This window comes from Panthera leo, chromosome A3 (genome assembly GCF_018350215.1).
Source record: "Panthera leo isolate Ple1 chromosome A3, P.leo_Ple1_pat1.1, whole genome shotgun sequence".
NCBI classification, from domain to species: domain Eukaryota; kingdom Metazoa; phylum Chordata; class Mammalia; order Carnivora; family Felidae; genus Panthera; species Panthera leo.
Window position 1 is genome coordinate 42,608,729 of NC_056681.1, and position 15,408 is coordinate 42,624,136.

At 47.9% G+C, this 15,408-nt stretch overlaps 1 protein-coding gene across 8 annotated transcripts in view; it reads right to left on the reverse strand.

Moving 5' to 3' along the window:
• The window catches only part of BFSP1 (beaded filament structural protein 1), a 70,915-nt gene that overhangs the window by 17,692 nt on the left and 37,815 nt on the right, over window positions 1-15,408 (reverse strand). For all 8 annotated transcript variants that reach the window (XM_042931675.1, XM_042931677.1, XM_042931674.1 and 5 more), the window contains 2 exons: window positions 5,497-5,592; window positions 2,589-2,681 (listed from right to left, as the gene is read on the reverse strand). In XM_042931675.1, the coding sequence (XP_042787609.1) occupies window positions 2,589-2,681; window positions 5,497-5,592 (189 nt within the window). The remainder of the gene's footprint in view (window positions 1-2,588; window positions 2,682-5,496; window positions 5,593-15,408) is intronic.

Genomic DNA, 15,408 nt, shown 5'->3' on the forward strand with positions numbered 1-15,408 from the left:
TATAGAATTTTTAGGCTAAGAGTAATAAAGAACGTGGTGCTTTCTAAATCTGTGCTTCTCCATCTGTAATGTGAATCTTTGGGGGGTCTCGCTAAAGGAAGATTCTTACTCAGGGGGGTCTGCACTCAGGCTGGAGATTCTGCATTTCTGACCAGCTTCCAGATGAGGCAAAGATCACTGACGATCACTGATGCTCTCAGACTGTCCAGACAGTCTCTATATTCTTACAACTCAGAAGAATTTTGTTACAAGAATATAGATGCATGATTTAAAAAGTGTGTTTGGTGTAAAAGAGCTTTGAACTGGGGAGGGGGGGGGGGGGGAGGGGCGGGGGGGCATGAATTTGCACAATATAAATAAGGTATCTGGAAAGAAACCTCTGACAAAAAAAAAAATTAAGGCTTCAAGAGAAGCTATTTTAGGTCCTTCTAGAAGCCTCAGTTATATCAACTATGGAGAGCAGTCACCTGAAATGGTCACTGATGGGTGATGTGGACAAGAATATCCCCATGGAGGCCAAAACAAGCAACTTTCCTACCTCACAGATGTTATTCAGCAGAGTTTTAAAGTGTCTTCTGGGGCACCTGGGTGGCTCAGTCAATTAAGCATCCAACTCTTGATTTCGGCTCAGGTCATGACCTCATGTTGGTTGATGAGATCGAGCCCTGTGTCGGGCTTCACGCTGATAGCTCAGGGCCTGCTTGGAATTCTCTCTCTCTCTCTCTCTCTCTCTCTCTCTTTCTCTCTCTCTCTGTCCCTCCTCCTCCCCCTCCCCCTTCCCTGTTACCCACCCTCCCACCACTCCCACCCTCCTGTGCCCTCCCTCTCTCAAAAATAAATAAACATTTTTAAAAAATAAAGTGTCTTCCAAAGGAAGCTTTGGGATTTCTTTGGCTTTGTTATAAAGAAATATTAAGTTAAAACAAAAAGACCCAAGCAGCCAGCTCCCCTGGCCCACAAGTTTGGAGCTTGTCTACACGCTGCCCTGGGAGTTTCTAAATGACTGAGGCAGGGCTCCACCTGCCAGGCAGCTGATTAATTGACTTGGGGTGTGGTCTGGACAGACTTCCAGGTGATTCCAAATGTCAGTGGGTATGAGCACCACTGTCCTAAGTCGTCCTTGCAGAATAACAGAATCTCACCAGTTGACCAGTCCCCCAAACCTTGTAACAACCTACCACAACCTCTGGAGAAGGGGCACCATGACATTTTTGTTTTAATCTGCATTATTGTCAGTTTATTTTTACATGTCTCGTGTTATGCATCAAAAAATCCACTAAACCACATTAGGAAAACACGACGTCAGCAGCTAGAGAGCTCAGTGAAGGAATGTGGAACATTCTATCAGAAATGAGGGGGCACCTGGGTGGCTCAGTCGGTTTTAAGCATCGGACTTTGGCTCAGGTCATGATCTCACAGCTTATGAGTTTGAACCCCATGTCAGGCTCTGTGCTGACAGGTCAGGGCCTGGAGCCTGCTTCGTTTTCTGTGTCTCCCTCCCCCACTCTCTCTCTCTCTCCCTCTTTCTCGCTCTTTCAAAACTAAATATTTAAAAACTTTTTTAAAAAAGTGGGGCGCTGGGTGGCTCAGTCAGTTAAGCATGCAACTTCAGTTCAGGTCATGATCTCACGGTTTGTGGGTTCGAGCCCCACATCGGGCTCTGTGCTGACAGCTCAGAGCCTGGAGCCTGCTTGGGATTCTGTGTCTCCCTCTCTCTCTGCCCCTCCCCCGGTCATGCTCTGTCTCTCTCTCTCAAAAATAAGGAAATATTAAATTTTTTTTAAATAAAATAAATTTAAAAAATTTTTAAAAAGGTTTTTACATCCAAATTCACATTAAAAAAAATCAGCCTCTGTAATCTCTATCTTTTTTCCACAGTAGTTTTCATTCCACAAACTTACATAATCATTAATAGAGGCCAACCTTGAAAATACAGCCACGTACTGTCTGGGTCTCTCTGTATTCAAAATTTACGGTCAAATTGATAAGGAGAATAAGAAAAGAAAACACTTTTTTTAAATGGGCAAAAGACTGGATCAGATACCACAAAAAAGATGCATGGATGGCAAATAAGCCCACGAAAAGAGGCTCAACATCATGAGTCACTGGGGGACGCAGTTAAAACCACAGTGAGATACACAACACACCTGTTAGATGAGCAAAAAGCACAAACAGAATAAAAACCTGACATCCCCAGTGCTGGCAAGGACGCAAAACAACAGAAACGCTCACACACTCATCGTTGATGGGCTGCAACCATGCAAACCGCCTTGGGAAACAGTCTGGCAGTTTCTTACGAACTACGCAAGGAAGAACAGCCTGAAATTCTCAAGAGGAAATGCCTAAGACAATGGTCAGGGACACAGTTTGTGTCCTCAGATGCCTAAATTGTTCCCAGTCTGAGTGAAAGCAGGGAAGGGTAAACCTCAAAGGCGAATGCAGAGCAAGAGCGTGACCAGGGAATGCGGCTCGGTGCCCAGTCAGACCTGACCTGAAGCCTTACCTGAGTCTCTGCTAAACTAGGCCGTTGGGGGTGTAGGCGCCCTCCCCAGGTATGCTCTCCCTGCAGCCTGGGCTCTGATTCTTACCTCCCTCATCCCACTTGTAATGGCAGATGCTTGAGGGGTGGTCTGGACAATCTGCTGCAGGATGGTGACATAGGTCTGAATTTCCAGAAGATTCTGTTGGGGGAAGGAAAGCATTCTCATTAAAACTTGGGCTCCTTGAGATCTTGCCTCCAGGACCAGGTGACCCCAGGGATGAATGCTTTCACATGTTCACCGTCACAGACAGGACAGACCACGACCCGTGCAGTGGACACTTCACACTCCCTTTAATCTTCACAAGAACAAGAAGACAAATAAAGAGGCTTGTTGATCTCGCCATTTCCCCTCCGTTACATGGATGCTTTTGCTGCTGGTCTTCCTAGAGCCCAGGATGGCAAAACTACAAGAGAAAGCAGAGGTGGGGGCAGAGAGACCCTGCAGGGTACAAAGGACCCTTTCTGACCCCAGAACAGGGCAGTGCTTCCAAGGATGGTCCCAGACTAAATCACTTACTAGCTGTGTGTGGCCTCAGGTAAGCAATTTAAACCTCCCAAAATTCAGGTTCTTCCATATAGGAGGACTAACGATCTGGAGGGGGGGTCCTGATCCCCCTTCCCAGCAGAAAGAACACCTGTGCCCAGCTCCGTGCACGAGGGCCGATGGCACAGTGCAGAGAACTGCCCTCCTCCAGACAATGGCCATCTTGTCCAGAAAGCAATGCCCCCCCAATCCCACCTCACCCCCACCCCAGACCAATGACTCTCTGGCACAGGAGGACAAAAGGCCAACCCTCTTGCCTCAAAGTGGGACCAACCTTGTGGAGTGAGCGATTCATGTTGCAGAGCCCCCCGTGGGATCAAGCTGAACCATACTCCAGCTAATCCCACACCTTTGCTCAGCTCCTACCCCCGTGCCCCGTTCCCCCTCCTCTCCTCCTGGGAGCTCACCACTAATACAGCAATCGCACGAAAATCACCACTTGGGCTCTCCTCGTAGGCAGTCCACCCTAAGACACTATCTCAGGAGGCTGCTGTTGGGACCAACGAGATAATGCACAAAAGCTTCACAGTGTGAGCTCTTATTATTATCATTGTTCTAAACAGCCTCGAAGTGGTGGGGGGAGGAAACAGGCCAGGCCTGGTAGAAAAGCAGAAGAACACCATAGGGAGGGGGACCCCTTCAGTATGAGTAACGGGGCCTCCCATTGTGCTGAGGCAGGTCCACACTGAGGCAGGAAGAGAGTCTAACACTACTCAGCACTCACCAGGCTCCAGGCTGTACCCGGTGTCTCACCTATACTACCACAGTGCATCAGTTTCCCCAGAAGCAGAAAGACACGGAATGTTGTGTCCCTCCAAACGTCACATATTGAAGCCCCAACCCCCAGTGGGATGGGGTTTGGAGGTGGGCCTTTGGGAAATAACTAGATTTAGATGTGGTCGTGAGGATGGGGCCCCAGGACAGGATTAGTGCCCTTATAAGTGACACCAAAGAGCGAGGGGCACCTGGGTGGCTCGGTCAGTTGAGCATCCGACTTCGGCTCAGGTCATGATCTCATGGTCTGTGAGTTCAAGCCCAGTGTGGGGCTCTGTGCTGACAGTTCAGAGCCTGGAGCCTGTTTTGGATTCTGTGTTTCCCTCTCTCTCTGCTCCTCCCCTGCTCGCTCTCTCTCTCTCTCTCTCTCTCTTTCAAAAATAAACATTAAAAAAAGATTAAAAAAAAATTCCAAGAGCTGATATCAGGAAAAGCCCAGGTGAGCACACAGTGATAGGGGGACATCGGCAAGCGAAGAAGAGGGCCCTCACCAGAACCTGGGAATGCTGGCTGGCACCCTGCTTTCAGTGTGCTGGCTTCTAGAACGGTAAGAAATGAATCTCTGTTGTGTATAAAGCCAACCAGTTGGTGGTACTTTGTTATATAGCACCCTGAGTCGGCTCAGATATAGGCCCCGAAAGAAGGGTCTGAGTGCAAACAGTTCATTTGGATGAAGATGCCAGGAAACATTATTGGAGGGAGAAGTGAGACAGGAAAGGCAAGGCAGCCAATAAGAATGTTACCAGGTAAGTTACCCCTATGGGCGCCTGGCGCTCAGGCCAGCTGGGGATCCTGGGAGTCACACAGAACAGCAGGTAAGAGGGAGCTGGGGTAAGAATCCAACAATGTGCATCCGTCACTGGCTGAAGCTGCTCCCGGGGCATTAGTTCCCCAACACCTGCCATGAGGCACAGCCACCCTCCACTGCCTGGCGAGCGTCCGGAGGCCCAGCGGCAGATACTGGCAGGTGGAGGGAGGCCACAGCCCACTGGAGAGGTCAGCCCCCGGGACCACGGCCAGGCTCACAGGTCTGCTACACTCAGTTAACCACACAGCTGTGCAGAAGGAGAGTCTGGCATCCACATTTTGAAGATGAAGCAACACAGAGTGGGGACGGCACTCGCCCATGGTTACACAGCTCCAGGATTCGATCTTTCCAGTACGCTAAAGCCCCCCAAAGTCAGGCCTGTGAGCAGCTAGCAGAGGCGGGAGGCAGAGAGGAATGCTTCCTGAGAGGAAGCTCCTGAATGCCGTGTGCTCCCTCAACTAACTGGCTTAGAGGCAGGGCTAATAAATAGCTACATCGCATTTTCTGTATTTCTGCGTTTTTTCAGCCGAAACAACGGACAGATCCTAGCTTACTCGAGACGGATCTATGTACGATAACTTTGTAACGTAAGAAACGGACATCAGTTCCCTCCCCTCAACGCACACATTACTGACTCCTCCTCTACATATGTCTGGCTCCCTGAGTGCCATCCAGCAACCAACCCATCGCCCCCTTGGTTCAGGAGCAATCCACACAAAAGTAACCCACGATAGCAGGCTCATGTTTCAGCCACGAGTGCCCTGGACTTGTCTGGCCAAACCCAAACCAGGTTATCTGAGGGACGGGCTTCAGAAGGGTCACAGTTACCTTTTTGTACCTGTCCTTTGCTGCACTGATATCGTCCTGCAGAAACTGGGCTTCGATCTGAAGGCGCAGGTTATGCAGTAAGGCTTCATCAGCTTCCTGCAATGAGAAAGGGAGCCACACGTGGAGGCAGGGATACATGGGTGTGAAATCGGCCGGGCATATGAGCACATGGACCTGCTGGGGTCTTATTAAAACACAGATTCCTGTTCTGTAGGTCTGGAAGAGTGTCTAAGATTCCACATTTCCAATAAGGCATTGGGTGAGCCCATTGATTCTGGTCAAGAACGGCAGTTCTCAACAGAGATTGAGTTTCTTACCCCCAAAGGGACATTTAGTAATATCTGGAAACATTTTCAATTGTGACCACTTGGGCGGTGGGGTGTGATTACGGGCATCTAGTAGGTAGAGGCCAGGAGTGCTGCGCAATATCTTACAATACACGCCCCACACGACAAAGAATTCTCCAGCCCAAAATGTCAATAGTGTCAGGGTTGCAAAGATTTTCCCTAAAAGATCGGGGAGAAAATTAGCATATATTTACATACCAACAGCCTTAAAATTTAAGTTACAGCTATATCTGTTCTATATCTCAGCATCAGTAAGTTGAGTTTCTAAGACTGAGAAAGAATTTTCCGTTAATGATGAAACCTTCGTTTTAATAGTTTTCTCCCAAGTACTGCTGACACTTACTCTGATACGATGTTTCTTTAATACAATATGCATATTTTTTAGAATGATTGCTGTGGTGAATGCTGTTTATTCCTTTAAAGTGGGAAGTGACACGTATGACACAAGGCTGAGTGTCCTCATCAAACATTGTGATAGTTCACCGACTTTTATCTCATTGATCTTGTTTGGATGAACCAAATAGGTTGGATTACTATACTCTTTTTTTTTTTGTTTATTTATTTTTGAGAGACAGAATGCGAGTAGGTTAGGGGCAGAGAGAGAAGGAGACACAGAATCCCAAAGCAGGCTCCAGGCTCTGAGCTATCAGCACAGAGCCCAACGCAAGGCTCGAACTCACGAGCTGTGATATCATGACCTGAGCCGAAATCAGATGCTCAACTGACTGAGCCACCCAGGCGCCCCGGATTACTGTGCTCTTAATAGGACAGTGCTGTGATGGCTGGAACTGCCTTAATGCTACCGCAGTCCAGTGTAATATTACAGGTGAGTGTCCCTTGGGTCCAGCACGCTATTATAGGTGAGCATTGCTTGGGTTCCTCAAGACTGTCACTCTCCTGAGACCCCCCTGCAATGTCAACTGCCAATACCTGAGGCCTTGCCAAGGGAATTTTTACTGACTTATTAATGACTTGTTAAAAAGCATGAATGGTAGCAATCGGCTTTCATTAACAAAGGCAGATAGGTGGTTGGCTAACATATTTAAGACACTGTCCACCCTCGTGTGAACAGAGTTAAAACAGTCAGCATGTGCAAGGGCCCAGGTATTTTGAGACAAATCCTACTTTTGCACAAATAGGGTTTAGATTCCAGGGAGGCCTTTGGCCTGCACTCCTCAGAAAGGCACTTGATTCCTTCATCACTCCTATAAAAGATGACTGGCGTAGGAAGATTTTGATTGTTGGAGGCTAACAATAAAGATATCAGGTTTCTGACTCCAAAGGATCACCTGCTTTGAATGAGCTTTTCATGCAAAGTGCTGTGTCAGCAACTGCCACGTGGGAGAGCTGGGACTTCGTGAGACTAGAAAACAGGCTGTATGAAAATGTTTACTTAAGAAATACGTGCCCGGGGCGCCTGGGTGGCTCAGTCGGTTAAGCCTCTGACTTCGGCTCAGGTCATGATCTCGCGGCTTCGTGAGTTCAAGCCCCACGTTGGGTCTGTGCTGACAGTTCGAAGCCTGGAGCCTATTTCAGATTCTGTGTCTCCCTCTCTCTGCCCCTCTCCTGCTCACGCTCACTCTCTCTCTCTCAAAAATGAAATAAACATTTAAAAAAGAAGAAGGGGAAAAAAAGAAATATGTGCCTGTGTGAATTTGGTCCGAAACTTGAGCAAAATTGTAGGGGAGCAGTTAATCCCCACCCAACTCGAACTTCTGAGGGTATTTTATCTACCAAAATAACTTTGAGTTTCTCTTAAAAGAACTTCAGAGTTCTACAAAATCAACTGGGTCAGTTGGCAAACATCAGAAATGCATCTTAAAGCATTCCTGTTTGCATAGGGTTTATGCAAGTAAAAATGAAATAAGCTATCCTAATACAGCACTGTCCAAGTCTTGGGCATAATTTTAAAAATTTCTGGCAGCTACATGGAATAAAATAAAAAGAAATGGGTGAAAGTAATTTTAGTAATATATTTTATTACACCCAATATACCCCACATATTGTCTTTTCATCATGTAAACACTTTTTTTTTAAGTTTATTTATTTTGAGAGAGAGAGAAAGCATGTATGTATGAGCAGAGGAGGGGCACAGAGGGAGAGAGGGAATCCCAAGCAGACTCCACGTTGTGAGCACAGACTCCAATGTGGGGCTCGATCACATGAACTGTGAGATCATGACCTGAGCCAAAATCACGAGTTGGACACTTAACCAACTAAGCCACCCAGGCGCCACTGTAATCAATATTTAAAAGTCATTAATGAGATATTTTACATCCTTTTTTTTTTTCAGGCAAGGTCTTTGAAACCTGGCTTACATTTTACACTTACAACACATTGTGATTTGAACTCCCTGTGTTTCAATCACTCCCCAGCATACGTGGCTGGTGGTTCCTCAGCTGGACAACGCAGCTCTACAGGATTAATTTTAGGCACAAAGGAGAATCTCATTCTTCCTCGGTATCTCCTCCAGGTTTCTGCCTGGGGGGGGGGGGGGGGGAATGTCCCCAGTGTCTTTCCTCTAATTTCCAGTTACTAAATCCTTCCCTTGGAAGAATCTGAAGTCCCTCTATGGGTACCAGGGAGGCCAACACTGAGCAAGCAGGCAAGGAACCCTCAGACAGAAGGAGGGAAGGACCCCAGCCTAGAGCTGGCCCCCTGCCCACTGCCCCTAGACTCCTCTGCTTTCCCCAAGGCTCCTCTCACTCTTTGGCCCTGGAGCCGGCCTCCGCTGCCCACTGGCAGACACAACAGCATAGGGGAAAATCGCACCCTTTGGGAGACCGAAACAGGGTCTGAAGTCTTTTTTTTCTTAATCAGAAGTAAAAGAATGAACCAAATTACAAGACAAGAATGCATGTTCCCAGGTACAGGGCTCTGAACTCTGAACGGTCTGAACTAAATTCATGTGCAATCTAACTATGGGTGTTCAGCTTCTGGGCTCATTCTTTTGATTGATGAATTGATCTGATCGTTCACTGACTTTTGATGAGCTCTGTCCTCAGGACTTAACGATGGGCCCTCAAATCCTGTGTCCCAGGGACAGTAACGAATATGCCCTTATACAATCAAGGTGTTAATTCCCCAGGGCAAGTGGGCAGGTCCCTTGGAGGCCCTGGTGACTGGCTCTCTGAACTACCCAGAATTATCACCTGAGCCTAGTGAAGCCCCTCTGAGAGAGAAAGCATGGGGCAAAGAAAGCCTGGGTGACTGTCTAGCAATGGGAAAGGGCTGAGGAACCAGACAGAGCCAGGATAACTTACAGATACCAAAGGGAAGGCAGCCGGGGCTCAAGAAAGACAGAAAGCAGGACAGTCCCGGGAATCTAAACAGCAGGAGGTAATGGCTCCCCACTCAGGATGACCCAGCTGCCAATGAATTCATCTCTGTGTCTCTCCAGTTCTGGGAGAGGGCTGTGATGGCCATCATGGGTCACAAGACCACCATCTTGACTGATCGTCCTAATAGGACCACAATGATGGGAAGGACGATCAAAGTATTTGGGGATGCAGCTGTACCCCCTTCAGGAGCAGGGGTTTGCTGTGGAAGTGATTGGGTAGGGCTCAATCTGGGACAGAGTTGGTGGAAGACCTTGAACTGGTCCTTCTGGATATCTTTCTACCCTCCCTACCCACTAATCTCATCCCCAGCCTCTCACCATACCCCCCTCTTAAGACTGCTGAGGAGGAAGCAGGACAGAGAATTCTCACACATCTTCATTTTTACCAAAAACTCATCCATGATTGACCCACAGTCACCAGAGCTGAAGAACTGGGAATACAGTTTCAAGGACACTTTGTGTCATTACTTATAAAGGGATCGAACACTCATACTTTTAGAAATAGAGAGGACCCCGAGATCATTGGTCCTCAAGCGTTTGTTAAGTCACATGTGTCATCCTTCCCACAAAATATCCCAGGATGTCATTGCATAGTGGCAATGCAGAGACGTGTTTCTGGAACAGCATGACCACAGTGGGGTCCATCCAGCAACCCTCTTCCCTCAGAGGCCCCTCAGCAGCTCCATGGGCCTGTGGGCTCTGCCAATCGCAGCTCAGAAACTAGAGTCTCTCCTTATAGATGGCCAGGCTGAGGCCAGATCAACCAGTGGGTAATGCAGCTAGTTAACGGAAGTTACCAGGAAACAACAAGACTGGAATCTGTCTCTACTAGTCAAGAGTTAAGTGCTGAGTCTTGACCCCATCCTGCAAGGTGCCTGCCTTTCTTTCCACATCTCCCTCTTAGGATGGTGCCCAAACAACCACTCTCGGCTTCCATCAGCCAAGCCTTTAAAGCTGCTCGTGGTGATAACAAAGGCTAGCCAATATTTGCCCTTAAAATAGGGATTATACAGATGCCTCTGCACGCACATTCTTCTGATTTGAGGACAGTCATCTGATAAACCGTCCCCCAAATTCCCAAAGGTGAGTAGGTACCTCTGGAATGTGCAGTTGCTGGTATGTTGAGGAAAATTCGTTTGGAAGTGTTTTCTTTTGTTTGCACCAGAACTCAGAAATGTGTGGACGCTGGTGTTTTTATTATGCTTTGGATGCTGTCAGCTGCATTTTCAAAAGCTCCACCAGCAGAAGCATCTAGATTCTTTCCAAATCGAGACACTGGGTCAATAGTCTAATGTTAGAAAACATTCCAACCCTGATGCTGCATGTGTTTGAGATCTAGTGGTTCTCGAAGTGTGGTTACCGATGATGAGGGAAAATGAGAAGTGTACAATGATTCGGGGTGTAAAATATCTAGCAGATCCCAGATGTACTGGGTCAGAATTTCTGCAGTCAGGACCCAGAAATGTGTATTTTTTTTTTTAATTTTTTTTTCAACGTTTTTTATTTATTTTTGGGACAGAGAGAGACAGAGCATGAACGGGGGAGGGGCAGAGAGAGAGGGAGACACAGAATCGGAAACAGGCTCCAGGCTCCGAGCCATCAGCCCAGAGCCTGACGCGGGGCTCGAACTCACGGACTGCGAGATCGTGACCTGGCTGAAGTCGGACGCTTAACCGACTGCGCCACCCAGGCGCCCCAGAAATGTGTATTTTAACAAGCCCTCCAGGTGCTGCTGGTGGACATGGAAATTTCAGAATCGCTGATCTAAACCACTTTTTGAGAAAGAAACTAGAGAAATAACTAGAGTCCAGCGTGCCTCTGAAGAATCAGCCTTGCCAACCCACTCACAGGGATGCCAGAAATCCCTTTAAAAACCCACTGTCTGTATCTTTACCCAGCCTCAAATCCAGCATCCAATCAGCCACCCCCTCCTCCCGACCCCAAAAGAAAAGCTGCTCAAGAATGGGTATTCAAGTTCATTGAGATTTCTAGTTAATTAGGATTTAATTAAAAACACTTCAACCCTGGACGCCAAAAACCTTTCCAGAAATTGTAGGTTTGCCTTCCTTCCCGGGGCTCAGGCTGGCCTGGAGGACGGTGCTGAGTATGTTCTAGACTCTGCTCCCTCCCTTCCCACTGTCTTCTCTCTCTGGGCACTCTTCCTGGCTCCTCCTCTCCCCTTCTGTTCTCCCAGCCTCCCCGCCCCCAGCCTCCTCCTGAACTCAGCCTTCCCAGTTCCCTCTCCTTTTCTGCCCTGGAAGTTCATCTCCAGCCCCAGAGTTGTTCTCAGGCAAATGAAGGCCTGTAGCCCTGAAGGTGAAGGCATCAAGCCCCACCCTGGTGTTCCCCAAATGCCCTTGCTTCTTACCCTTTCCTGGACAAATTAAAGATATACAAATTGCATGAAAAAACCGCACCTATGACAGCTTTAGGTGTTTCTTTAAAAATTGTTTTTAAGTGAAAGCATTTGACTAGAACCTACATCATTTTAAAATTCTGGGGATTTTAAAGGAAAATAGGAGAGAAACCTGAAAGCCTCCTTATAGTTTTCTTAAAATAAGCAACATTGGGCATTATTGGGACCAATAACCATATATACAGAGAGAAAACGGGTCCTGGAGTTCAGCCAAACCCAAATATTTAAAAGTCATCAAGAATTCTTACTACATCAAAATACCTTTGGCCATAGTATGTAAGTGGTATGTTAAGGAATTTATTTTATTTCCAAATGCCTAGCAGAGAGTGGCTTGTTTTAGGTTATGTGGCTGTTACAAATACAGTAACTCTGTTCTGGAGATGTGATTACATGGGCAATATTCAGAGATAACAGTCTGATGAAAGCAGCAGCAATCAATCTTGTCAACATACACAGTGATATTTTCCAAACATGGTTCAAACACCGGGTCAATGGTTTCTCCTGTACCCCATTTTCCATGGCCACACCTAGGGATGAATGAATCTCTTCGACCAGAGCAAAGGAAAGGGGTGCTGAGACTAAGATGACAGTCAAAACCATGTTGATCTGATGTGTGCAGACATTCCAAGATTTGTCCACCAAAATCCTTTATAGGACCAGCCAACAAGACATGAATATACTCTTGCATTTTCATCTTCTCATGTGACCATCTCAATGGACAGAGAACAAGAAGGTCCAGCCTTCCCCTCGCCGGCCCCTTCAGTTTCCCTGAGGCAAGGATTGGGTACATGTTGTTTATTCCAAGAAGCACTGGAAGGGAGGAAGTGATCCGGGGAAAGGAACAAAAGGCAATAACGCTGTGTAATGAGTAGGTTACCGCCGTGGACAACCAGACCTCAGTCCTGCTGGGGGCACGTGGAGAAACTCAACAGAACTCACCTGTGAACCCTTGCTACAAGGGATGGGGCAGCTGGGGAACACATCCACCCACTCCCACCCCTCAGTGGCCCAGGGCTGCTCCTGGGGAGCTAACTGCCTCACTTCCAGCCTATGCCTCCAGCGGATCATGCACATCCCCACAGCCAGAGACACGCAGGAAGCTGCCAGTATGCTCAGCAGGTCTGTGTGACCTCAGGGGTGGCCCAGGGGATATGGACGGAGCACCAACATCAAGTGTGAAGGAGCCATCTTTACCCAGAGACTCTGGCTTTGTGTCTGTCTCCTGAGAGTCAGGGACCAGAGGCAGGGAACGAGCCACGTACACAAAAGACTCCTGACTACACCTGGCTCCTGACTACGCCTACCAAGGATGGGCTGTGGGGCTCCTAAGTCACTGAATCTCACCAAGGGTGGGCCTCCTCGCTGGCAACAAAGGGTCTGAACTGGGTCTTTTCTGAGGGTGAAATAAATAACCACACAACTATGCTGAGGCTCCAAGCTAGCGCCCGGGCGGCCAATCCCTGTGTCGTGATTCCTGCTACATCCGAGCACCACCTGTACTATTAGTCACTCCATATTTTTCTTCAAACTGACTCATTTTCACTTGCATGCATTTAAAAAGGAACTTTTTGATGTCACCTGCTGTAGGCAGGTGACAAGGCAACCATAAAAATAAATTCAGAGCTCCCAAAAAATGATTCCTCCACACACCATCTAAAATCACCCCGCACACCACCAGAGCTATGAATCCCACCCTCTGGGGAAACTAAGCTGGCATCCATCACATCAAGGGCTCTGCGATAATAACCGCGACAGGCAAGTCACATGCACTATCCTGCCACTTCATTCTTACTGTGTGGGTCGACAGACATCCGCTCCATGGTGGTGGCAACTCTTACTGCTCCCGCTTGGGAAATGAAGCAGCTGAGGCTCAGGGAGATGAAGCAGTTCCCCCAAAGTCTCACAGATACGCGACAGTGGCGAGAAGGGTCCTGTGATCAAGCTGTTCTCCCGTTTTGGGCTGCACAGCTCACTTTGGGTGCAAGTGTCTTTCCCTGGATCCAGGGAAGAGCCACGCAGATGCCCTGTGATGGCTCTGGCCCGAGCTGCTGGTAGCATCTTTCCCCAGAACTTTCGTAACCCTTACTTCAATGGGACCCATACTTCAATTGTCCAGACTCCCTGTCACAATATACACAAAGGTGTTGCAGCTGTGGTTTCAGGGGGACAAAATGGCGGGGAGGCCTTTTCCCTTAGTTTTCATGATCTCCACTGCCGTGTTTTTCTTCTGAGAATACGTTATTGCTTTTGTAACAAGAGAAAAACAACAGAAGGCTGGAGCTTCTTTTTAAATTCAGTGTTACTGGGGCACGTGGGGGGGCTCAGTCACTTAAACACCCAACTCTTGGTTTTGGCTCAGGTCATGGTCTCACAGTGAGTTCGAGCCTCACGTAGGGCTCCACGCTGATGATGCAGAGCCTGCATGGGATTCTCTCTCTCTCTCTCTCTCTCTCTGCCCCTCCCCTACTTGCTCTCTTTCTCTTGATCAAAATAAATAAGCTTAAAAAAACTTTTTTAAATAAATAAATAAATCTTTGGTGTTACTTTCCACCAAAGCTAAAAAGAGGGACTACGTTCTGTCTCCCTCTTCTATGAAGAGTGCACACGATGGCACTGCATGAGTGACAACCTCAGAAATAGGTCCGGAGAGAGGTCTGCTTGCAGTGAGGACAAATACGCACAAAGCAAAATGTGGTGGGTTGGGGAGGGGCTGAACTGGCAGCTAAGTGAAGGGTGTCGGGCACCTATGTCCCTGAAGGTAGTGGTCTGTGGACAAGATGGCAGCCCCATCTGGCAGCCCGGGATCACCACCAAAAACAAGAATGGGGATGAGCTACAAATATGAGCAGAACAGCTGGGCGATGCCTGATGCTAACACCCAAATCCCACCTTCAACAGACTTGGGGCCATAGCAACCCAACCCAATACAAGACCAATCATTGAGCCTGTGCACTTAGGGCTCTCCTGAAGCACACTCCCACCCCTGCCTTTGTGTTTATATCCGGAGTGTTCACATGTTGGCTGGCCTGAGACTATTCCAGTTTCTATCACTTGGCCTTGGCAACTATTGACAGCAGCTCCTTTCAAAACACAGTGTCCTTGTTTGGGCAATGCATTATATGCTCACAAAGGGAAGGACACAGAAGCATCACGTGGTAGATAACACAGACAAAGAAAAATTCAGTTTCCCTAGTTGTGGTTCTAACTCCCACTGATTAGCAGACTAATCCTGGACAACAGAGGCTGGGCAAAGCCAGGGACTGGCAAACATCCTGAGCTAACCTCAACTATCTGAAGTGGTTGCCTGGGGCTCCAGGTGGAGAAGAATCCTAGGGTCACACATCTGGGCCCAGCAGGGAAAGGTGCTGTGTTTTATCAGCAATTCTGATGAGGAATTACGGGTGTGGAAGGAAGGGAAAGGGGGAAAGCGGCCATGTGCCCGAAATAAGCCACCCTTCAACGGAACAGAGCTCCATGAGCTCAAGACATTTGAGCTCTGAAATTACAGTTATTTGCCATCCCTGGTTTTGCCCAACCTCTGAGATCCAGGATTATTCCATTTGGTAGTCAAGTTCCCCTGGCTAGAGCAGAAAATCCAATCAGTTACGTTGATGACGGAGGATCTGAAGAAGGAAACTCCCTGCAAAGAACAACCCCACACAACTCTGCAGGAGGGTCCCAGCAAGAAGCTGAGAATCCCTGGTGCCCTCCATATAGCTGCTCTCCAGGCTCCAAGAGGGGAGAGCTTGAAGGGAAATGGAAATTTCTTCGGAAATTTCTTCCTCTGTTCTCTGAGAGTTCCCCTGTAG